General features: G+C 39.5%; 1 protein-coding gene across 3 annotated transcripts in view; it reads right to left on the bottom strand.

Annotated features, from left to right (window-relative positions):
- Positions 1 to 24,188, bottom strand: part of cntn5 (contactin 5) — a 377,750-nt gene that overhangs the window by 23,728 nt on the left and 329,834 nt on the right. For all 3 annotated transcript variants that reach the window (XM_016490714.1, XM_016490721.1, XM_016490730.1), the window contains 3 exons: positions 23,231 to 23,403; positions 17,564 to 17,713; positions 16,479 to 16,549 (listed from right to left, as the gene is read on the bottom strand). In XM_016490714.1, the coding sequence (XP_016346200.1) occupies positions 16,479 to 16,549; positions 17,564 to 17,713; positions 23,231 to 23,403 (394 nt within the window). The remainder of the gene's footprint in view (positions 1 to 16,478; positions 16,550 to 17,563; positions 17,714 to 23,230; positions 23,404 to 24,188) is intronic.

Here is a 24,188-nt window from a genome sequence, read left to right as displayed (position 1 = left end):
AGGCGTGTAGGTCCCCTACACTCTTGATGGAGGCCAATGCAGTCAGAAGCAGAGTTTTCATTGAAAGAAACTTTAGCCTGACTGACTGCAAAGGCTCAAATGGGCCCTGCTGTAGTTCTTTGAGCACTAGAGTCAGGTCCCAAGAGGGTATAGAGGGGGGCTGGGGAGGATTTAACCTTGCTCGGGGAGGCACGGTTTGCACTTGCGGGTGGAGGTGGTATCAGGACACAACTGCATCGCAATCGACCGCTCCACTGGGGGGACCCCTGTATACCCCCTAGCTGCACCACCGTCGAGAGTGGTGAGGGAGGAGGAGTTAGCAGGTCGGTTTCCAGCAGAAAAAGGTGCCATCCACGACCTGGTAAGCCCCTCATGCACCTCCGGGAAGAATGGCACCGGGGCGGGGTGCTGAGAACCAGCAAGGGCCACCCCGAAGAACCAATCGTCCAACCTTGAGGGCTCGGGACACGGTGGTCTCCACTCACCCTCACCCCTCACGGCGGCCAGGGAAAGCATAGCCGTAATTTCCGGATCCAATTCAGGCATTGCTAGAAGGGCAGCCCCTCCGATGCAGTGATTGACATCCAATTGTTGGGAGGAGCACCGCAGGATACTGCTGGTAAGCTCCTTGAAGAGGGCCCAACATGTTTCTTTGGCAGCTCAACTGGTTGCAGAGTGTAAGAGGAGCGATGGTCCCCCGACGGTTGGTTCCCTGGAGGGTTTGCCATCACTGTTACCCTCAGACCGCCCGTGCTACTGCCTGAACCCACTCGACACAGGAAACCACCACCGCTGAAGCGCCGTAACGCCAACACGAAGAGCTCTCAAAGAGCGCTCTGAACTCGTTTAGTTTTTTCTCAGTAGAAGTCAGGAGCAGAACGATATGAATGCTCAGCTCCGAAGCGAAGAGTTGAGTATACGTTGCACCTGCTGCCTAGTTATACTCGCGCTGCGATCAGCGGCAGCTGGATGCAATCATCGCATGCCAATGTGCATTGGCTCGTTTAGTTTACACTAGAAGTGGATTGGTCTCTCTTAGCGAGATCCCAATTTGTTGGTCATTACCGACGTGACGTCGAGAGTGACCGACAGAAAGGGAACCATGGTTCCCTTAGAATAGGGAATGAGACGCTGCGTCCTCTAGAGGACGCTAGGGGAACGCCTTCAGCGTGACCGGTGTCTGAAGCATGAATGAAAAAACAACAATGAACCTGATATTGGCAGGCAGCAGCCTATGACGTAAACAATAACGCGCCTGCGGGTATAAAAGAGCACCTGTGGAATACGTCATCCTCTTTTTGTCTGAAGGAGATGCAGACAGGAATGACTGATGCATGGCACGGGGACGCAGCATCTCGTTGCCTATTCTCAGGAAACCATCGTTACATGCGTAACCTGAGACGTTCCCTTTCGAAAGGGAACTCCACGCTGCGTCCTCTAGAGGGTGCTAGGGGAACGGTATACCAACGCCATGCTGAGGGATGAGTACCCAAATAACTGGATTCCCTAAGTCAAAGGCTCAAGGCGAAAATCCCTGTGGCCAGAGCCCGAGCTACAAACCTCTACAGGCAAGCTCAAAGCCCACCAAAGTATGGAACTTTAGGAGTGGAGGTCTCAGCATAACAACTCTAGAATGAGAGGAGACCTAGCTACACTCAACACTAGGACAGTTAGTGAGGCTCAAAGAAAGAACCTACACATTAATACTGCATAAGCGGAGCTCTGGAGAGCAGAGGCTTCAGCAGAATGACTCTCTTAACAAGAGGAAGCCTAATAACACACACTCCTGGTAGGGGAACTCTAAGAGTGGAGGTCTCAGGATAACAACTCTCTAAAACTAGAGGAGACCTAGCTACACTCAATGCCAGAGGCAGTTAGTAAGGCTAAAAAAGAGCCTACATACTAAATTACTGCCAAAGACTGAGTTCTAAAGAGTGGAGGCTTCAGCAGTATGACTCTCTTAAATGAGAGGAAGCCTACCCTAGTTGAGGAGCTCTTAAGACTGGAGGTCTCAGCATAATGACTCTCTAAAGCGAGAGAAGACCTAGCTACACGCCAGAGGCAGTTAGCGAGGCTCACAATATAGCCTACATACTAATAGTACTGCCTAAGTGGAGCTCTGGAGAGCGGAGGCTGCAGCAGAATGACTCTCTTAAACGAGAGGAGCCTAATGACGCTGAATACTGGTAAGGGAACTCTAAGAGTGGAGGTCTCAGCATAACGACTCTCTAAAGCGAGAAGAGACCTAGCTACATTCAACGCCAGAGGCAGTAAGTAAGGCTCAAAAGGACCTTACATACTAAATTACTGCCAAAGACGAAGTTCTGAAGAGCGGACGCTTCAACAGTATAGTTATCTTAAAAGAGAAGAAGCATAACAACACTCAGCCCTTAGTTGAGGAGCTCTTAAGAGTGGAGGTCTCAGCATAACGACTCTCTAAAACAAGAGGAGACCTAGCTACACTCAATGCCAGAGGCAGTTAGTAAGGCTCAAAAGGAGCCTACATACTAAATTACTACCAAAGACGGAGTTCTGAAGAGAGGAGGCTTCAGCAGTATGACTCTCTTAAATGAGAGGGAGCCTAACGTAGTTGAGGAGCTCTTAAGAGTGGAGGTCTCAGCATTACGACTCTGTAAAGCGAGAGGAGACCTAGCTACACTCATCGCCAGAGGCAGTTAGCGAGGCTCACAATAGAGACTACATACTAATAGTACTGCCTAAGCCGAGCTTCTGGAGAGCGGAGGCTGCAGCAGAATGACTCTCTTAAACAAGAGGAGCGTAACGACGCCCATTCCTGGTAGGGGAACTCTGAGAGTGGAGGTCTCAGCATAACGACTCTAAAGCGAGGGGAGACCTAGCTACACTCAAAGCCAGAGGCAGTTAGTAAGGCTCAAAAGGAGCCTACATACTAATAGTACTGCCTAAGTGGATCTCTGGAGAGTGGAGGCTGCAGCAGAATGACTCTCTTAAACGAGGGAAAGCCTAACAACACTCAATCTTAAGAGTGGAGGTCTCAGCATAACTACTCTCTGAACGAGAGGAGACCTAACTACACTCAACGTCAATACCTCTGGGGAGCTCTTAAGAGTGGACGTCTCAGCCAAAATGACTCTCTGAACGAGAGGAGACCTAACTACACTCAACACTAGAGACAGTTAGTGAGGCTCAAGAAAAAGCTTGTCCAATAATACTACTGACTAACGGAGCTCTGAAGAGCGGAGGCTTCATAGAATGACTCTCTTAAATGAGAGGAGGCCTAACAACACCCAGCCCTAGTAGAGGAGCTCTTAAGAGTGGAGGTCTCACATAAAGAATCTCTTAAATGAGAGAAGACCTAACCACACTCGATGCCCAAGACAGTTAGCGAGGCCCATGAAAGAGCCTACATACTGAAAATACTGCCTAGGCGGAGCTCTGAAGAGTGGAGGCTTTAGCAGGATGACTCTCTTAAATGAGAGGAAACCTAACAAGCCTCAATCTTATTTGGGGAACTCTTGAGAGTGAAGGTCTCAACTCTCTAAAAATGACAGGGGACCTGAATACACTCAACGCTAGAGACAATAAGTCTGGAGAGGGGAGGCTTCAGCCGAAAGATTTTCTTTTCTTTCTTAACTGAAAGGAAGCCTAACAACACACAAACCCTAGTTAAAGAGCTCTGGAAAGCCGAGGCTTCAACAAAATGACTCTCCTAAATGAGAGTAAGCCTACGACACTCAACCACATTAAAAATGTGGGGGGAGGGGGGGGTAGGGGGCAGAATGCAGAGGAGAAAGGAGGGTTAACGTTTAGTACAACTACCAGCTCCAGATGGCTGACCCCGTCTGCTCTGGATGGTTTCCCTCAGGCCCCTTTTACTCTTATTCCTCGACTCGTGCCTCCTCTGTGACCTACTTCTCTGAGGAGGAGGGCCATGAGTAGCGGCACTAACCGCCTGGCCCTGTCCCCGGCCCGCAGACCAGTTTGGGAGCAGACATAGACTGGCGCGGTATAAAGGACTTATAAGCTGTTGAGTGCGCCTTCGCCTTTTTGAATTTGTCGACCACCGTCTCAACGGATGTGCCGAACAATTCCGAAGGCGAAACCGGCGCATCGAGAAGAAAACGTTTCTCTTTCCTCCCGATGTCTGCCAAGTTCACCCACCGATGTCTCTCTGTGGCCACCATCACTGCCATCGACCTACCGATCGCGGCAGCTGTTTGCTTTGGTGGCCCTGAGAGCCAGATCTGTGGTGCGGCGCAACTCAACTACCGCCTCAGGGGAAAGCCCCTGGCCTTGGTCTAAGTCTTTTAGCAGTTCAGCCTGGTACGCCTGCAACACTGACGTTGTGTGCAAGGCAGCACAAGCCTGACCCGCTGCCGCGTATGCCCTACCATTCAAGTGAGACGTCTCCTTTAGTGGCTTGGATGGCAGGGCTGGAGCCTTCAAAGTCGATGTCACCTCAGCTGAGAGATAGCTCTCAAGCGTCTCTTCAATAGGGGGTATCGACACATATCCATGCTCATGAATCCCATCGACATCAGCATTATTAGCATGCTGGTATTGATGAATGCGGGCTGAATATGGTTTACCCCATGCCTTCTCAATCTCACTATGAATATCTGAAAGGAATGGGAGGCTCACGGGAGCTGGGCGGTTATGTCCAGAAAGAAGTCACTCATCAAGTCTACTGCGAGCAATTTCCCCTTTTTCGCGCCTCCACTGCAGGTCTAATCTAGCAGAAGCGCGATCCGTAACCTCCAACAGCTCATCATACACGGGGCAGGCAGGCTGAGAAGGTTAATAAATATCCTCTTCACCCTCATCAGCCAAATCCTGCTCACTTTGCCTGGAAGCCAACAGAGAACTTCCTGCTGGATCAGAGGATGTAAGAGACAACACATCCTCTTCCAGCAGTTCCCCCTCGTCAGCAGCCGACGAACGCGAGAGATTAACACCTCTCTCAAACTCATCAGCAAGCTCCATCTGCGATCCCCACGATCTCAGTCTCCTCGCTGCCTCGGCAGCGGCAGGACCCGAGCCACGGGGGGCAGATGATTGTCCCAATTCCCTCGAGAAAAGGGACAAAAGAGAGCGGAGCTTCTTCAATGAGAAACGCTCACAATGAACGCACTCTGTTCCCTCGAGAACAGAGCGCGCGTGCTCCTCGCCCAAACACATAACGCATAGGTTGTGTGCATCATCTGGTGTCAGATAGCGCTGACACAGATCCGCACACTTCCTAAAACGCTTGACAATAGACATTGTTCTTACCGAATCACACTTCAGAAACAAAGCGACCCTGAAGACAAAAAAAGGATGATGTATTCCATAGGTGCTCTTTTATACCCGCAGGTGCGTTATTGTTTACGTCATAGGCTGCCGCCTGCCAATGTCAGGTTCATTGTCGTTTTTTCATTCATGCTTCAGACTCTGGTCATGCTGAAGGCGTTCCCCTATTGTCCTCTAGAGGACGCAGCGTGGAGTTCCCTTTCAAAAGGGAACCCAAATTATTCTTGTTCTGGAAGGTTGAGTAGGAGACATTTGTGAACTCAGAACATTTCACTGACTGAGTCTGATTCAAACCGTTGACTTATCTACTCAGTGGGGTGGTAATGAAACTTTTTGACTGACTCATTAAAATGAATCACTTTGCAAGAGTCATTTGTTCATGAATTTGACATCACAGATCTGCTGATTTGCTGCTGCATGCAGGGATACCTGCACTCTTAAGATGTAATTAACAAATGACCTTACAAGATCATATCTGATGAAACTGTGTAAGGACACATGCAAACGTTTTCCAGACAGCTCCAGATAGCAAATCTGATGAAAAATAAACATTCCCAACAGTAGCCACAGTCTGGACTACATACTAAGCAGAATGGACTATGTTTGCACAGTGTACTGGTGCTACGGAAGTACTGCATTGCCCAAGATTCAAAATACAAGTGATGGCACACTATTCCAACTGAGGTCAGCAGAGGATCCTTACCAAATAGAAGTATTTCAAGTTTATTTGATTAAGTATACTTAAGTAAAGTTCAATTATATTTTTAAGTATATTTTATGTAGTAAGTATACAAATATCAGTGTACTAGTAAGTATACTTGTAAGTGTACTATTTCAATACTCCTTGGGACTAAATTGGCCCACTTTCTAGTATATAAAAGTGAGTGACTGTGTACACAAAGTGACTTTGAGTACACACATAGTTTACTTCTCTGTTTTTAATTTGTACTGCAACTATACTAAAAGTGAACTTATATGTATACTGACAGTTTACTAATTAAATACTTGTAGCATTTTTAGCACATTTTGAAGTATATTCTCAGTAAATTACTAGTTTAGTAGTTTTATACTGCAAGTATACTCGTAAGTTTTCTTTAAGTGAACTTTACATCATACTTTATGTATACTACTATGTCCCTATTTAGGTATTAATTTGTATATATTTTGTTATATGCATATCTGAACATACAAAACATCAAAAGAAAAAAGTTAATGCTTGTAAACAAAAACATTTTATTTATAAAAAATAAAGAAATAAATAAACAACATTTTGAACAAAAAGCTGAAAAAAGACTATGAATTGGATTCAGAATGATAATCAAAACGTAGATGGACTCGATCAACACCCCAAAGCTTGACAGTCATTATTACCTCTTCATGGGCCAACATTTTATTCCATAACGTTACACAGTTTTGATGCTGTTTTATGTCTGATGATCATGTTAGATTATGGCGGTTTCTCAAACGGAAGGCTGAATCCTCCGGAGGTCGCATTTGCAGGCTGCATACATCATCAAGCCTGGTTTATTTCAGTAAACTGAGCATTACATTCACGAGTCATAAGCATATTACAACAATTTACGCTTAACTAAGAATAATGGTCAAATTTATAACTGTTAATATTCTAAAATAAGATCTTCTTTATGACGTATGCAGTCTACAAATGCGACCTCCGGAGAACTCAGCCTTCTGTTTGAGAAATGGTCTACGTGTGGAAGCTAGGGTTGGGCGGATCGATCCTAATATCAATAATATCGATACCAATGTTGGTAATGGTATCGGATCGATACTGGCCTGATGAGATCGATACTCTAGGTAAATTTTCTCTCTTCTACACTTAATACATTGCCTAATACATACAACAAAGAATAGACATGTCTGTATGCATACCGCTATTTTCACGTCTCGTATGCAAACATTTCTGCTCTTCCCCTGCTATGCAGTTTTGTTGTCATGCCATCACGTGACTCAGCAGCTCCAAGTGCAAGTGGATACTTGAGTGAGAGATGGAACAGTAGAAATTCTCTACTGTGGCAACACCACCAACTTATTCACCTAATTTTTCAATGCAGAGGTAAGCTTTTTTTCTGTGAATGTGTGAGACTTCCGCTTCATTAGACACGGTAGGGAAATAACGAGAAAAATAACAAAGTGCAATAAACAGTAAAATTGTTAGTGCTATCCACCCTGTGTGTTTATAATTAAGACAATACATTACAATAATATGGTAAGAAACACCGGTTTGCAATATCAAGCAGCAAAACGTTTTGTACAGCTAAAAATTGCTGAAAGCGGATGAGACTGGAAGCCAGACCCATTAAATTTACAGAATTTGGCCTATTTATACAGTATCACTGTCTTCAACCATTAAGCCACGTTAAGCATTTTTTAATAATGGTTTTCTATCAGAGGAAAACACAACATGCATGCACTTTGTGTTCACATCCTGGGCTGCTTGCCTGCATATAGTTTGCATCATCAGTACACTGAGTTTGGCCTTTTAATATTACTTTCTTAATGCATTAAGCCACCTTAAGTCTTTTCTTTATAACTCTTTTCTATGGGAGGAAAATGCTTAACATGAAACTTTACGCATTGCTTTCATATTCTGGGCTCCTCTGCTTGCAAATTCCTTTCAGAAAGGCAAAGAATATCCACATAACTTTAAGTTGATGTAATATTTGAGTCATATCAACATTAGTTATTGTTAATTATTTAAAAGGAAAAAGTATCGGTATCAGTATCGGCGATACTGGCCTTGTATTTACTTGGTATCGGATCGATATAAAAATTTGCAGTATCGCCCACCCCTACTGGAAGCATCTGTTGTTTCGGTTTCTTCTTCACTTGTGTTTTGGAAATTCTGTACAGAAGATGTGTAATAGCGCCCCCTACCGTATAACAATGAAAACATGGATTCTCGGAGGACAAGTATAGTTCAAATATATTTAGACTTTTTCTAAGTATAAGTCAAGTATACTTAAATGTAATTTTAAGTATATTTCTGAGAAGTACATAAAGCACATTTCTGAGAAGTACATGAAAAGTAGACTGAAAGTATACTTTCTTATTTTTACTTTAAAAGAAGTATACTAATAGCACACTTGAATAAACTCATTTTTGTAAGGGGAGTGACTCAGATTCAGTTTCAGCATATATTATTTGAGTCCAGTTCTTTACGTGCTATTCACAGCAAAGAGAATGAAACAACATGGGAATCCAAAGATCAGCTCCTTCTTATATGACTCATTAAGCAATAACAGCCAAAAACATCTGTCTGATGCATCTCTAAATTATGAGTTACGAAAGCCACAGCACAAGCACCTCCCGTGATAAGTTAGATAGATTTGGGATAATTTATAATGCTCAAATTCATTAATTAGGTTAAACTTCAATTTTAAGTTTTGGCTTTAAAAAGTCTCCCTTCAGTTCCTGTGATAACTGCATTGCAATGCTGCGTGAAGTAAATAAATTCTGTTCAGAACTACATATCTATAGTATAATAATATTTCAGATTTAAATTCTAAACATTTATAATAATAAATTGTAATAATATTATATTATATTATAGCAATAAAAAGAGCCTGCAATTAAGACATATCCACACAATAACTGTTTTGAATATACTATTTGATGTTGTGATACTTTAGCTGGTATAGTACCATGAGACACAAAAATATTGTGACAACTGTAGTACTGATTACTTTTTCACCATTTTGGGAGTTAAAAATGAGGCTAAGCAAAATATGAATTCTTTAAGATTTCACTTACACTTACACTTGGCATTACTACCATACAATAATAAAACACTTCTTCTTACATCTTTTCTTTCTAGCAGACCATTTGCTCATTAGGGTGAGTATTCTCAATGTCTTTTATCATTTAGCTACACTAAAACACCTAAATTATTCTTGTTCTGGAAGGTTGTATACAGTCTGTTGGTCACATGAGTTGATTTTGCCTGTCCAGCTGCTGACAATTTCCTTGCAGCTTTTTTCAAAAGAGGTTTGACACTTGCTTGATGTTTTTCTGAGGGGGAGATATCAGAGCCTGTCTGCGACACCTGCTAGGCATTTAATAGAATGGAATGCAATCTATTAAGGGAGATAGAAATTTAATTAAAATGTAAGCCAGCGGAATTAAATCTCGGGCAATTTTAATAATTGACAAACACCTGTACTCTCCTCTCTTTTTTGGCAGCGAATCTGTCCGTCACGCCAAATTTTGACTGATTTCCACTCGCTTCCGAAATTATCACGTCCCTTGGCGGCAGCACCCAAAATAAGACGCAGACAGACGATGGGAGAGAATAGGCTGTACCTTCACACTACTTCAGCACAGACTTTTAGTGCCAGAGCAGTGTAATTAACTCACTCTAGTGTTTCTAGCAATTGAATTAACAACCCTTGAACCAACATTATCGGTGCTGGCTGAGCCTTTCTGCATGGGGCGACCAATAAATGTCCGTTTTAAAAAAGGAAAAAACAGTTCTGCTACAAAATGAAGTGGAACATGCATCTAAAAAGGCTGTTGGACGAAGGAGTGGCACCCACAGTGCAAATGAAGTCTGCTGGCGGTCTGATATCGGCATGCATGGCAGGCTGCGGCAGGCATCGAATAGGAAGTAGGGCAACTGTAATGGTCCAGTCCATTGCTCCTGGTGCCCGTAATACTTTTTCTCTCTCTGCAGACACTAATGAGCAGACGGTGCGAGCTGTTTAGTCATTTATCCTGTTTAATAAGCAGCTCTCGGCACAGGCGCCTTGGTCTTCCACAACCACCCAGAGATGATTGGAGAGGCAGCGCAGCAGCCAGTTCACGTGCCTTGAATGCCAAAGCAGCACTGCATCTTCTCATATCCACTAGTATTGATTGGAGATGCAGAGCCAATTCAGTGGTTCTAAAGTGGTTAATTGGGACTCAGACAAACAGGGTGGAGCTAAAATAAAGCTATATGGGACTTTGCCAGAGAAGAAGACATTAACATTGTCCACAATATTAGGAAGGCTACATTCACACAATCTGTTTTCTGGGATTGTTTACTAACAGGTGTGACTCTTGAATTTCCTATTCAGCATAGCTATGACTTGAATCCCGTATGAATTATCACAGTGAAGCTTTTTCTGTTCTCCCAGTAGTCGGGAATAACACCTGTAACAGTTCAAGTGACTAAATATGAAGATGGTAACTTCCACAAAGAAAGAAACGTTTCGTCACAATTAACCCGAACTCACTCTTAAAATGGCCAGTTTGGTTATAAAATGCATATTATCACATTTTTATGTGCTGCAGCAGAGTATTCTGAGGCAATAATCAATCTCATATGTGGCATTGAGAAATTTGATTCAATTGAGTTTGGGTTTGCTTGCATGAGGAATAAAAAATAAATGTTTCAAAAATAAATGCTTCCTTTTTAGAAGCTAAATATTAAGTTAAATTCTGCTGTTTGTCACTATGATTTGAATATAAAACAATGCTCTAGTTGATTTTCTAGTTGTATTTATTGTAATATCACAGTTTTTCTCAATCGATTTGACACGTCTCCAAACTCAGGTCACTGTTCTCAAAACAGTTAACACAGTGATGTGAATACGTTGTAATTGTCCTAAACAGATTATTATGAAAGTCCGTTGCTCGCTGGCTCTGAATACACATACAGACAAACCATGGGATACAGGAGGGGTGGGATGTTGATCAGTACTAGCTTGGGATGAGCGTCATCACGCGTCTCAACCAATGAGAGCATTTGGGGTGGGCCTAAGACTGCAGCAGCGCTCAAATGAAGCTCTAAAGTGGGAAATAGGAAGTTTCCGATAGCACGTGAAGACAGCAGAGAAGCGCTCTCGCTCAGTACAGTGGAGTGCATCGTTTTATTAACTTTGTGGTTTATTATTTTGAGTCGTTTGGGACGCGGTAACACATGGTCCTTTCACAATATTGCTCTACAGATCTATCACTTTTGCTTTTGCATTTTGCATTTAAATGTTTACGCAATCATGCTGCAATCATGCTATGGTTAAGGAAAGGAAAGGACGTGACATTTGGCCAAGTATGGTGTCCCATACTTGGAATTTGTGCCCTGCATTTAACCCATCCAAGTGCACACACACAGCAGTGAGTAGTGAACAAACGCGCGCACACACACACACACCGTGAACACACACCCGGAGATGTGGGCAGCCAATGCTGCGGCGCCCGGGGAGCAGTTGGGGGTTCGGTGCCTTGCTCAAGGGTCTCACCTCAGTCGTGGTATTGAGGGTGGAGAGAGCGCTGGATATTCACTCCCCCCACCTACAATTCCTGGCGGACCTCAGACTCGAACCCGCGAATTTCGGGTTACAATTCTGATATCCATTAGGCCACGACTGCCCACGATTGCCTAGTGTGATACACCCTTATTCTCCCACTTCCCGCACACACGAGTCTTTACCCGCCTGCCCGCACCCGCACTCGCCCATCAAGTGTTCCTGCTGCGTTGGGTCCCGCGATCGTGCAGGTCTCTACTCGGAAGGTGCCTGTTATAATGTTATGATCGAGGCTCTGGACTCTGAGCATAACTTGTTTTTCTGTAACAAACTATAAAATATTTTCTATAAAAACGTTAATGCCCTGGCAGTGACAAATAGCTTTGGTTTTATATTTAATTTGATTACATTAATGTTATAAGTTGAGATTTACAAGAAATATTTTAACTGCTATATACAGTATATATACAGGGCCTAAAATTAACACTCTCCAAGCACCAAATGCAAGTAAAAATCGGTGTTGGCGAGTATATGTAACTGTGTCAGTCGCCACTTGGCGGGTAAAACTTTTACGAAATATAACAAATGCAATGTAGTGAGAACAACAGTCAGTTTTTAAAGAGATTCACTGTTTCTGACGTAAGCAAATAAAATAATCTTTTCCGAAGACAAGATCATCGTGATTAGCTGTTCTGTCATAAGTGACAAGAGCGAATCAAATAATAGGATACAAATGGGCTGATAAGGTCAGAGCAGTGTGATGGCCCACTTGTCCCAAGACACGGTTCTAATAACTTTTACCTGAGAAGATATTGCTGCTTCATTTTGGAAGATTAACTTTTCCCTTCTTTATTCTTCAAAACCCGAGAATGTGGTGACACATACCTGGGGTTACGGCGCCTAAACGGTGCAATGATGAAGGCTACGTTCGGCTGTAAATATACGCTGAGCCGTTTCAAACAGCACACCAGTAGTGCTTCAACGGACGAAAACACACACAATTACGTCAAAATATGCGGTCTTAAATGAGTTATAAAGTCTTAAGTGACCGTAAAGAGTTTGGAGAAAATAGGATATGTGTCAGATCCGCGTCATCAGGTTTTAAAGAGACAGCGCTGCTTTTAAAGTAAAACCTGCTAAAGTCTGTGATTGATGTAAATCAAAAAACAAAAGAAAAAGAGACATCACTCGACTGCTCTAGTCACTGATTAACTTTTGTAGCTTGAATAAAGATTCATCTGTATAGTTTACGCATATACAATTTATAGTTTATGTGAAAATTGTTTTAAAATCACTTAATATTTCAGAGGCTATTAAAAATAATGGCTTTCAATTATACTGTAATGTTGAATGGCTATAATTCGTTTTTTCTCATGGGTGATGGTAGGTGTTGGATAACAATTTTTATTTTGTTTAGATATACAGTACACAATATATATATATATATATATATATATATATAACAAAACATTTGAAGAATTGCAATAAACGTATTTTCATTAGCATATTTGTGCATCTACAGCTGAATGTGTGTTATAATCAATAGAGAACACACGTATAGATTTGCTGTTAATATTAAATTGTAATAATTGCATTACTAGAAAAAATTGCAGTGCTTCATTTTGCAGTAAAGTTGAACTGTTTGGTTAAGATAATTTTGTGTTTGGATGGCTGTGTTAAATGTTTTGAGAACAAGTACATTGCATTGGAGAAAAGTGTAAAATCGATTGAGAAAAACTGTAAGGTCAATTTGAAACGTTAAACCTAATATAGCTGTATTTGTGCCAGAGAAACTAATTGACTATTTTAACAACTCTGAAGTGGTAGTGTGCCAAGCCACCTGCTACTCAACTTTTAAATTCCAAAACCTAAAAATTATATAACAATTAATTTGTTGTATATTGTTTTTTTGGCAGACTTTATTTATTTATTTATTTATTTATATGTTTGTTTGTTTATTTTCATTCATGATGTTGTAATAATAACACCACCACATTTTTAACTTCTTAAATTTTAAAATAAATAAGTAAAAAAAAAAATCAATAAAGAAATATGTTACTACAGTAACTATACCATTGTATTGTAAAAAATAAATAAATAAATAAATACAACAGTAAAATTACAATATTAATTTTAATGGCTGTATTACTTTCTATTTAAATCATTAAAACATATATTTTTTTAAATTTGGCAGACAACCGCAAGTAGACCTTAAAGCTTCTCTTTTGTTGACAACAGATTTATGGACATTTGTCATCAAAAATTTGAGAAGATAGTTGGAACATGTTGCATTTTCAAATGCATTCTATAGCCGATCCAAACTCACAACACCTGCAGGAAAACCGAGTTGCTCCAAGACACTGAATATACTGGATAATAATCTGCTCACTTTTAAAACAACATATATCACTACATTGCAGCCTTTGTGATTTGATAACAGCACTAAACCATATATGTTGTTAGAATTCATGAAGTTGCCAGCCAATAAAAGCTAATAAAAAATTGTTTCATATATTTGCCAGTGCAGATATGTACTTGCATTTGGGGTTTAATGTTGGACCCTGTCTAAATGAATTGTAGTAACACACATTGTCAACAGGTCTTAGTGCTTTGTTAGTGCTAAGCGTTTTAAGTATGGTGGCACTCTAATGGTTAATGTAAAGTGTCTGTGCTAGAAAAGGTTATATTCCAGGTATGGGAGACTTGGTAACTGAAGTATTATTAAATTCATAAAGTCCTTGAGCAAAGCACTCGGGCTCCGGGGGGACAGTCCAATTAATGCGTTGCAAATCATTTTGGTTTAAAAGTGTCTGCTAAATGATATGTAATTTAATATGATGTACTATGTGTCTCAAAATAGCACCTGAAGCTCCTATCAGGATACCTGCTAGTACGTCCCTTAAAGTGATACAGCAAAGAATTAACACTTGAAATCTCCCGTGTGTTTAAAACAGGCAAACATTACACTCACAATGTGTTCAGAGCTCTAAGCAACATCTAAAAACCTTTCTAGTGTATACACTCTCAGAAAAAAAGGTACAAAAGCTGTCACTGGGGTGGTACCTTTTCAAAAGGTACACTTTTGTAACTTTTAGGTACTAATATGTACAATTTAGGTACTAATATGTACCTTTAAGGTACCAATATGGACTGTTTAGGTACAAAGGTGTGCCTTTTGAAAAGGTACCGCCCCAGTTACAGATTTTGTACCTTTTTTTCTGAGAGTGTAGACACGTTCTGCATATTGTGAATGCGATGAGGGGCTTATAATTGAACTGTCATTGCCAAAGCAAAATTAAAACTCTGATTATTCTGTAGTTACAGTGATAACCTCCTCTAACTCAGGAAGTCATCACGGTAAAAATATTCCATTGCATCTGGAATGAACCTTATCGAATTTAATTTCTCACTAAGGTATAGTTCTGCTAATATGAAAGTTATTTGCCTGGTGACAGTTGGGGCCCAAGGATTTAATAACTGCAAGAATATCGTGACTTCAGCGTACATCTGTTCCTCAATTCCCCAGTTAATCGCAGCTTTAACTGGCTTCATCTGGAAACCATTTTTTTTCTTTTTTAAAACGTGTTTATGTGCACAATTCCTCCGCCATACACCAGTGCACAAAACCAAAGGTGATTCTGTTCATTAGCATGCTAGTATCCTCTTTACACAGTACAGAAAAACTGACTAGATGTTGCTTCAGGGTTGTAAAATTTCAGATAACAGACAGATTTTCAAAAAACATCCAAGCGCTTTGAAGATCGAAGGTTAACGGTCATTTTCCATCTCTCTCATTTGACAAAATTTCAGTTTTTTAAATAATAAATGGCAGTGACCACCACCCCTGTCAAGCTTCTAAAAGGAAATATCATAACAGTATATTCATTATATTCAACAGTATACTGTATGACCTGTGCGCTATATGTCTTCTGAAGCCATTCGATATGCTGCAGCTCTCAAATTTCATTCTCCATTCCACATATTGGAAAATGACTGGTTTAGATTACAACACATTCGAGAACCAGTTGTGTTTTGGTGTCAATGACATCAAACCTGGCACTGCGCAAGAATGTGTATTTTCTTCATTTTGCACGTACATGAATGAAGTGAGATAAGCCAACAATACTACTTTGCTACTTGCTAGTCCTTTGTGAAAAAGAAGTATACTTTAGCAAACTTTTTGAAAAAGAGTTCTGACTATGTAAATAATACACTTTAAAATATTTTACTTAAGTTTAAGAACTTAAGAATGCAAAAGAAGATATTTTGAAGAATGTTGGTAATCATACAGTTACTGGTAGCCATTGACTTCCAAATGCTTCACAACAAATTTCACCTGCAATATTGTAGGGAAGGAGGCATATTCAGATGTATGGTGTGCATTTTAAATAATACATGCCAAATTTGCTAAATGTCACATATCACAAAAGTAATAGACACAAACTCAAATTTTAATTTTGGGGCTCTTTAATTAATGGAAAACAGTTTGTGTGACATACCCTCAATGTACAAACCAACACACCTGCACATGAACAGATGAATGAATATGTATAAATGACTTGTCAGCATTTACAAATATTCAATTTTCCTATTAAGCCTACATCATGTTAATAATTTGAATGAAGTAAGGCTTGCAAATTATTACAAATGTCTAGGAGGTCTGGAATAAACCTGCACCACTTCTCAGTTCTTTTTGCCTCCAACAGCATTCCCACAAAGCACAAAATTTCATTTCGAATATAGTCATTCATCTGTTCTTATAGGGTTTGGGACTATAAGTGTAGCAATCCTTCAATAGGCAAATTGCGATGGTGGCAATTATAGCCGGATACAATTACGAACGCTCAAGTCAATTAGCTGTGTGAATCTATTTGGCCAGGAGCTGCAAGTCTTTTATGCCATATTCATTAGCATAGCAAGAGTTCACAGTAGGGTGTCCATTGTGCATGCTGAGTGCAAACCTACCTCCCAGGATATGACCAGCTCATGCCTGCGGCCGTTCCCCCCTCTCACGTTGACAGGGGCTACTGACGGAACTGCAGACACAGAAATACTGCAATGTAATAATGCATTATATTATTAGCTTTTAGTAGCTAAAACCTCTATGCAAAAATGCGAGTGGTGCATTACTTGCTAATGACTACTAATGATTAATTAATGCTTGGCTGTTAAGAAAATTCACTCTACAGGTGTAACGCAGCTACACGATCCCCCCGGGTGTTTTGGCATCAGTAATGTCAAACCTGGTGAAACACGTTGAGATGCAAACATTAGGATCTTTTTAAAATCTGAACGGATTATTAGTCAAACATATTTTCTGTTCTCATCTTGTATGATTTCATATCGATTTAATGCATGGGCCACTTTTATTGTGCTTTTAGTTGTTTCGTCAATTCCAAAGCTCAATGGCTGTGGAACCATTTCTGTATGGAAACATACTCTGTGAAGATTCTTAAAAAATGTTTGTTTTGGGCTCCGCGGCTAAAAATAACAGCACACTGGTTTTGGCACGAGGGAGAGTAAATAATGAAATAACTATTCCTTTAAGAAACAAACAAACGAACGGTGGCATATGATGACAAACTACAGTAATTCAATCGGCTTTAAATAATGATAAAAAAGTAGCTGTCATTATATTCGTATTTTGGGACATTTTGTTGCTGCGTAATCAGGCAGGCCTGCTGAATGTTTTTGAACCAAAGTGTGATGAAGCGAGGGTTTTGTTCTCCGTAAATAGAGAATTCTGCAGCCTCTTTGCCTGAGGGCACAAGTGCCTTTCTGCTTCAGCTCAAACACAAAAACTTGTTTAAATTCATGTAAGCGGCTTATTTTCCACTTTTCCTCCAATTAAAATAGGACCAGGGTCACCCTGGATGTTCAGATGGGTGACGGCAGTCGTAAAAATGTGTCACAACATGCAGCTACACGATCCCCCCGAGTGGAGGATAAACGAGGCTTGAGAGAAGACTGTTTATTTATTTAGATTTCTGTTCTTTTGGAGGGCGTTTAGCTCAGTGATATTCACGGGTGAATGAACCAATGACAGATACCTGCTTCCTTAGTGCGGACCACTCTGGAGGAGGCGCTCGGGTCACCTGTTCCTATGCCGTTCGTGGCCACCACCCGAAACTCATACTCCACCCAGGGGTTGAGATCCACTGCCATGGCGGACTCCATGTTTCCTGTCACCGGCTCTGGATCTAAGGGGCATGTGGAGCACAGCGGAGAGGTACCAAAACAAATGAGGAATCAATACAGCTTAAAACACAAGCAAAGATTTAAGATTTGACATCTACTGAGATTAAATCCTTGTAGACTGGAGGCTTTTCAAAGTAATGTAGAGTGTTATAGTATGCTTGAGCTAAACACACACACCAACACATTAAATAATTTCACTGAAACACATTACAATTTACACATCATCATCATCATCATTATTATAATAATATTAAAATAATAATAATTATTATTAGTATTACAGTAATAAGAATGAAACTTTTTACATTAATGTTGGCGACTTAAATTGGAGAGATCAGTTTTAATATGTTAAATTCTCCAAACATATCACAATGCATAAAAAAAAGTGCTATTTACACATTTCATTATTTTTCTTTCAGATTTTTTTTCTACTCTTTACTGTACATAGACAGCTGACTTCTAAGACAGCAACCAAACTCAAATGCAACTTGACAAGTGACTGATTTGAAACAGTGCAAATGTTTTCCATTAGCATATCATTATGATGTTCTATAAGCATAAACACATGCCATGATTATTAATTAGCCAGAATAAACAATTATGCTGCCTAGGTTTTGGAACAGCCTTTAAATGCTTCAGCTCACTAAGCTGAGGAACGGAGCCAACATCTAGTTTTCTAACATCATAGATCGATTTTGAACAACCTAAAAAGTCAATACTGGATTTTTCTTTTAAACCAGCTAAGCATAAAGCTTTACATTTCTGCAACGAGGAATACAAAATGCTTCTGATTTAAAGAACAATTTCAACAGCAATACATGTCACAGCCGCTGTCTCTCTAAAAACTAAAAAGTTTTGATGGCCATGCCCTTGTGAAAAAGAAGTGTGCTTAACTGTATTGAATGTGCACTTCAAGTGTACTTAAAAATAAAAATAAAAAATACATACATATACTGTAATATACATTACACTCTAAAAAGTGCCCTAATAAAGTCATTTTTTTTACTTTAAAGTATATTTTAATATATAATTTTTATATTTTACTTATCTTTTGTCAAAATTTAAAGATGTGCACTTATTAGTACATTCACTTATCAAGTGTGTTATTCAATATTACAACTTGTGTAATTACAGATGCGTATGAAGATGTCCTTACGTAATACTTAAAGGGTTAGTTCACCCAAAAATGAAAAATCTGTCATTAATTACATAGATTCATAAAATTACAGTTGAACCACTGATGTCACATGGACCATTTTAACAATGTCCTTACTACGTTTCTGTGCCTTGATCATGGTAGGACCCTTGCTGTCTATGGAGGGCAGAGAGCTTTCGGTTTTCATAAAAAATATCTTAATTTGTGTTCCGAAGATGAACAAAGGTATTGGAATGACATGAGGGTGAGTAATTAATGACAGAATTTTCATTTTTGGGTGAACTATCCCTTTAATTGCATCAAAATAGCACTCTAAAGTTCAGCTAAATGCATTTAATATACATTTACACAATAATGTATAGTTATTATACATTACAGTGTAATCTATAGTTTGGACTTGAGTATATTCTTTTAAAGTATATTATGTCCATAATAAGTACTCTTTTTAAAAGAATGCTGAAGCGTACTTTTTTTTTTACCCAGTGTATTACAGCTTCCGTTTCTCTGTGTAATTGAGCTTTGAATAAGAGATTGAGAAATGTTTCCATCGCTTCTAGTAAAGTTAATTTGTAATTTTGATTTCTCTCATGCTTTGCTCAAGTCAATACATAAGAGACACCAGACACAAGATTATGTTTGCCCAGAGGACTGGCTCCTCTTTTTACACACCTCATTTCAGTCCAGACACACACTTGGCTGAGGACCAAACCTCTGGGCTAACTTCTGTCTACAGTTAACGGCTGTACATAACCTGTGGGACCAAAGCCCCACTCCAGGCGTGAGGCTGTGAGATGATAAACTCCCAGATGCTCTCCACAAAATTTCTCTCTTTCCCCCCTCCGGCTTACCCTGCCTTATCTCACTGTTTCTCTTCTTCAGCCTCTCTGTACTTTCATAGGTTTTCCCTATTTGACCACACATGCCTCGATTTCCTTTGCATTCCTCTGAGTTTTTCATTTGCAGTTGTAGTGTGCTTTTCTGGCATGCCAAAAACTACATTCGTATTGCCACTGGCTCTTGGGCTTTTAAAATATCGCTTTTTGAAATTTTGTACAGTATGAGAATCCTTACAGGTAATGTTTTCCCAGCAACCACCAAATCCAGACTCACCCATCTGATTACCAAACAGAGAAGCTTGATTTGTCACTCTACTGCAGGGCTTCTCAAAGTCTGGACTCCGGTCCGGATCCAGCAGACTTGTAAATGAATGAGTACAAAACAGCTTTTTCAAAAACCTATCACTGCTGATTGTCTGAGCATATGAACATGAATATAGTTCGTCTGTAAATATGCAGCTGGGGTGTCGACTAGCCATCGGTTTCAACGATTTACGATTTAAAAAAAAATATTTTTTTTTGGTGAAAGGAGTCAATTCTAGTTTCGGGACCTGAATTTAAAGTTGACTTAAGGGAGTTCCCTGATGAGGGGACTAGAGGGGAAAGGATTTATCTAAATAAAGGGTTATAAAATATCGATTAAACTTAATAGATTACAATAAACACATCAAACATATATATATATATATATATATATACGGCATAACACATACAGTGGATACATTTTCACTACTTATGAGTTTAAACGATTGTCTGTGTACGTTCTGTTTCTTTGTCTGTGACAAAAGGAGTTTCAGTCAGGGCAGGAAGCAGGTGGTCACAAGACATGTGACAGTCACGCTGTATATCCCGTGCTTGCAGGCCTGAGGGCATCAGTTAATTTACTCATCCTTTTCCTGTTTGGACATAATGGTTCCATCCATTGGTGGTCACAAGACATCGGGGTTTCTATATGTTGTGAACTGGCTTTTCAGTCCTGATACAAAGAAAGCTTTGTTGACTCCTGACTGAATTAATTCGAAGCCTCGTGATGGTGATTCAGTGGCGTATCAGTGTCCTGTTCATGAAATCCCTACACAGTTATCAATTCAGTTGAAGTGACTGCAGGTTACTATTTCAGGTTACTAACATTTAGTTGTATAAAAATGCAGTATTGTTACAGTTCAGAGAGTAAACACAAGTACAACCTGATGACGTCATGAATATGATAATTAAGCATATATAAAGTTGAATAGTTATATAAAGTTATAAGCATGTTTATTAAAAATACGTTTTGTAATAATAATTATTTCTGACATTTTGACGATGATAATTTAGATTCAGACCTTTGAATATCAACTTTGAGAACCCCTGCTCTACAGAACAGGTTTCCACTGCTCCAGAGTCCAGTGGCGGCATGATTTACACTACTCTGAAGTTTGGCACTGTACTTGGTGATGTGAGGCTTGCATAATTATCTATCTATCTATCTATCTATCTATCTATCTATCCATCCATCCATCCATCCATCCATCCATCCATAAATTACATTTTAAACCAGTCTTTTAATCTTTTGTTGTGCTTTAAAGATTTAAAGATATTCTTCAGTACACATTGACCATATTTAAAGGGGTCATGAACTGAACAATCAAAATTCCCTTGATCGTTTTACATATAAGAGGTCATTGTGCTATAAAAACATTCTGTAAGTTTCATACCTCAAAACTTTCTTGTTAGCCTAAAAACAGCTTACATTGAAGCCAATCCGCCTACACTACAGGTTGTGGAATGTGCCACTTTATGACGTAATAGTGTGACTGAACACCGTCTCTGCAACTGAAGACTGCATAATGGCTGCCATATATCACATACAATATAACAATGATCTTTTATTAGAGCGTTTGAATACAATCTGAACTGCTTGTCACTTGCTCAACGCCTGCTTCTACATCACTGCCTGTTTAGCCCCGCCCACCGATTCACTCATGTAGTGTAAATAATGAGAGAGGCAAACGCAGGTCTATGCAGAAACCAAACGATAAACTTTATTTGATAACCTTTATTTTTAATGAAGTTCCAAACCACATCAGTAATAACTTGGTCCTTTTTCACACACCACACAAATGTGAGTAATTGTATTATTATGCGGTCACTATGCTATGTCTTTTATTACAGATCGTTTGATGTATACTGAGTATTTTTGCGTTTTTAACCTAAATCACAGCAGCGTCCTCTATGAAGGATGTAAAGGATGTGAAGTGGTAGCAGTGTTTAAACACTGCTAAGTAAAGTAAAGATTTTCTTCTCTGCCTCCTTGTTCTAATCTGACTAGGTTCAGCACTTACAGCACTGTGTACACACTAATTGTGCCTTATCTCTCTTACTGTCATTCGCGTGGAATGTTCAAACTGAAAAGAACGATTCGTCCATAAAAAGTCGACATCATTGCATAAAACTTTGCTATTATCCAAAGCAGACTGCTAATGTTTGAACAGATGACACAACAAGCTGTTGTCTTTGGATAATAGCGGATAATTACAAGTGGTATTACAGTCAAGGTACACAAAATAAAGCTATTTAACTCCTGATAGCAATAGAAAAAAATAGTGAGTCTTGTATATCTGACAAATTACTAAAAAATGAGAGGTAGATAATTGGGTGAATTTCAAAAATCATGTCAAGAATGTGTCTAGATTAAAGAAATATATACTTAGTATAACAATAATATGTTCTTTATGTACAATGTTATTTTCTTTCAATTTTGAGATGAAATATGATTCGTGAGATTCACGCAATTCCAAATGATGGTAAAGTTAACCTACGAATGACCTTCAAATTTATTTGCCATCAGATTTCAGCCAGTGACATTTAAAAAAGCAAAACAGACATTTCATCGAGGCCCACTGGGCTCTTGTCACACATCCCTACAAACAGATGGGAGGAAAAGTCAACTCCCAGTGCTTGAGTCTGCATTCAGAGACACTGTTAGCAGTCATATGCTAAAAGCCAAAGGTTTGAAGAGAGATCTTATATAACAAGAAATATAGGAGTATTTGAAGAGTCAGTGAACATTAAAACTTAAACTTTCACATGGAGCTTGATGTAAGTTCAATATGGGTCCAATACTAACTTCAAAAGGAATTATATACAGTGTATTCAATTGTTTTGAAATAAGTCTCATACGCTCTTGAGCTCTTATGCTCAAGGCTGCATTTATTAAAGAAAAATATAGTAAAACAGAATTATTGTGATTAGTGTGAGTATTGCTTAAGTATGTATATTGGTTTTTCTGCTTAACATTTTTTTTCATGGAACCAAAGTACATTTTTTTCCAGGACTCATTGATAAATAAAAAGAACAGCATTTATTTGAAATATAAATCTTCCGGGGAAAAAAAAATCACTTCTGTTCAATTTAATGTCTCCTTGCTGAGTAGAACTATATATATATATATATACATCACTTAAACACACACACACACACACACACACACACACACACACACACACTGAGACATTTCATACATTAATTTGTATGGAAGTGATTACCGGTTTTCACTGTTTGCCAGCCCAGAGAGACAGGGCTTCGTGCCTGTACATTGTAGGTGGTGATTGGACTGTGATTGTCAACTCCGTGGCTCCATGACAACGTCGCCGTGGTATCCGTGATCTCCTCTACAATCACCACTCCAGGAGGTCCAGGAGGGCCTGGAAACAAATGCCACCACTGAGTCACACTAAACTGAAGGATACGGTTAACAGACTTTCACACATTTTATTTTATTTTTTACTTATGATTAGTTCTTCCAGTGTTTAATAATAACATCTGGCCTTCTTTCCCCTGATTATCCACTGATTGGGTGGACCATGTTTCTCAGTATTCAATAGGAATTTATCACTATTATTATCTACAGGTGCGTCAGTTAATGTACACTACTGGTCAAAAATTTGAAATAATATACCATTGTCAAATTTCAATTCTGACAGGAATGAAAACTAAGCTGTGAAGGACAGAAGTACAGTGTGTTCAATTCGCGCACATTCGCGCACCTGTTGTTTAACATTGTACCGATTGTTTAGCAGAAAAAAAAATTAAAATCAGTAGACGATAACTGAAAGCTATCAAGGGCCTTTATGTAGCACATGCCATTATAAAGACTAAGTCTCACAGTGCTACTGCCTAGTGAAAAATAAATATATTATTTGAAATACATTTATTTCAAGCCAAGTATGCTACAAATACATTATATTTATGTGCTTAAAAAAATACCCTGCAATTGTACTTTTGGTAAACTAAACTGGTATACTTAAAGTCTGCTAAATTGTAGCAACTAATTTTGTACTTAATGCACTTTAATTGTGCAGAAGCAGTGCTGAACTCCAACTAAAGATATACGGAAGTATATTTGATTTTGTTAAAGTGGAACTATTGCAAGTATACTTTAGGTACACTTTAAATATCTTGCATTTAAAGACCGATATTATTCAAAGATCATACAATCCTCAT

Source organism: Sinocyclocheilus anshuiensis, unplaced genomic scaffold (assembly GCF_001515605.1).
Source record: "Sinocyclocheilus anshuiensis isolate Anshui unplaced genomic scaffold, SAMN03320099.WGS_v1.1 scaffold569, whole genome shotgun sequence".
NCBI classification, from domain to species: Eukaryota; Metazoa; Chordata; class Actinopteri; order Cypriniformes; family Cyprinidae; genus Sinocyclocheilus; species Sinocyclocheilus anshuiensis.
This window is presented reverse-complemented; position numbering and strand designations above follow the sequence as displayed.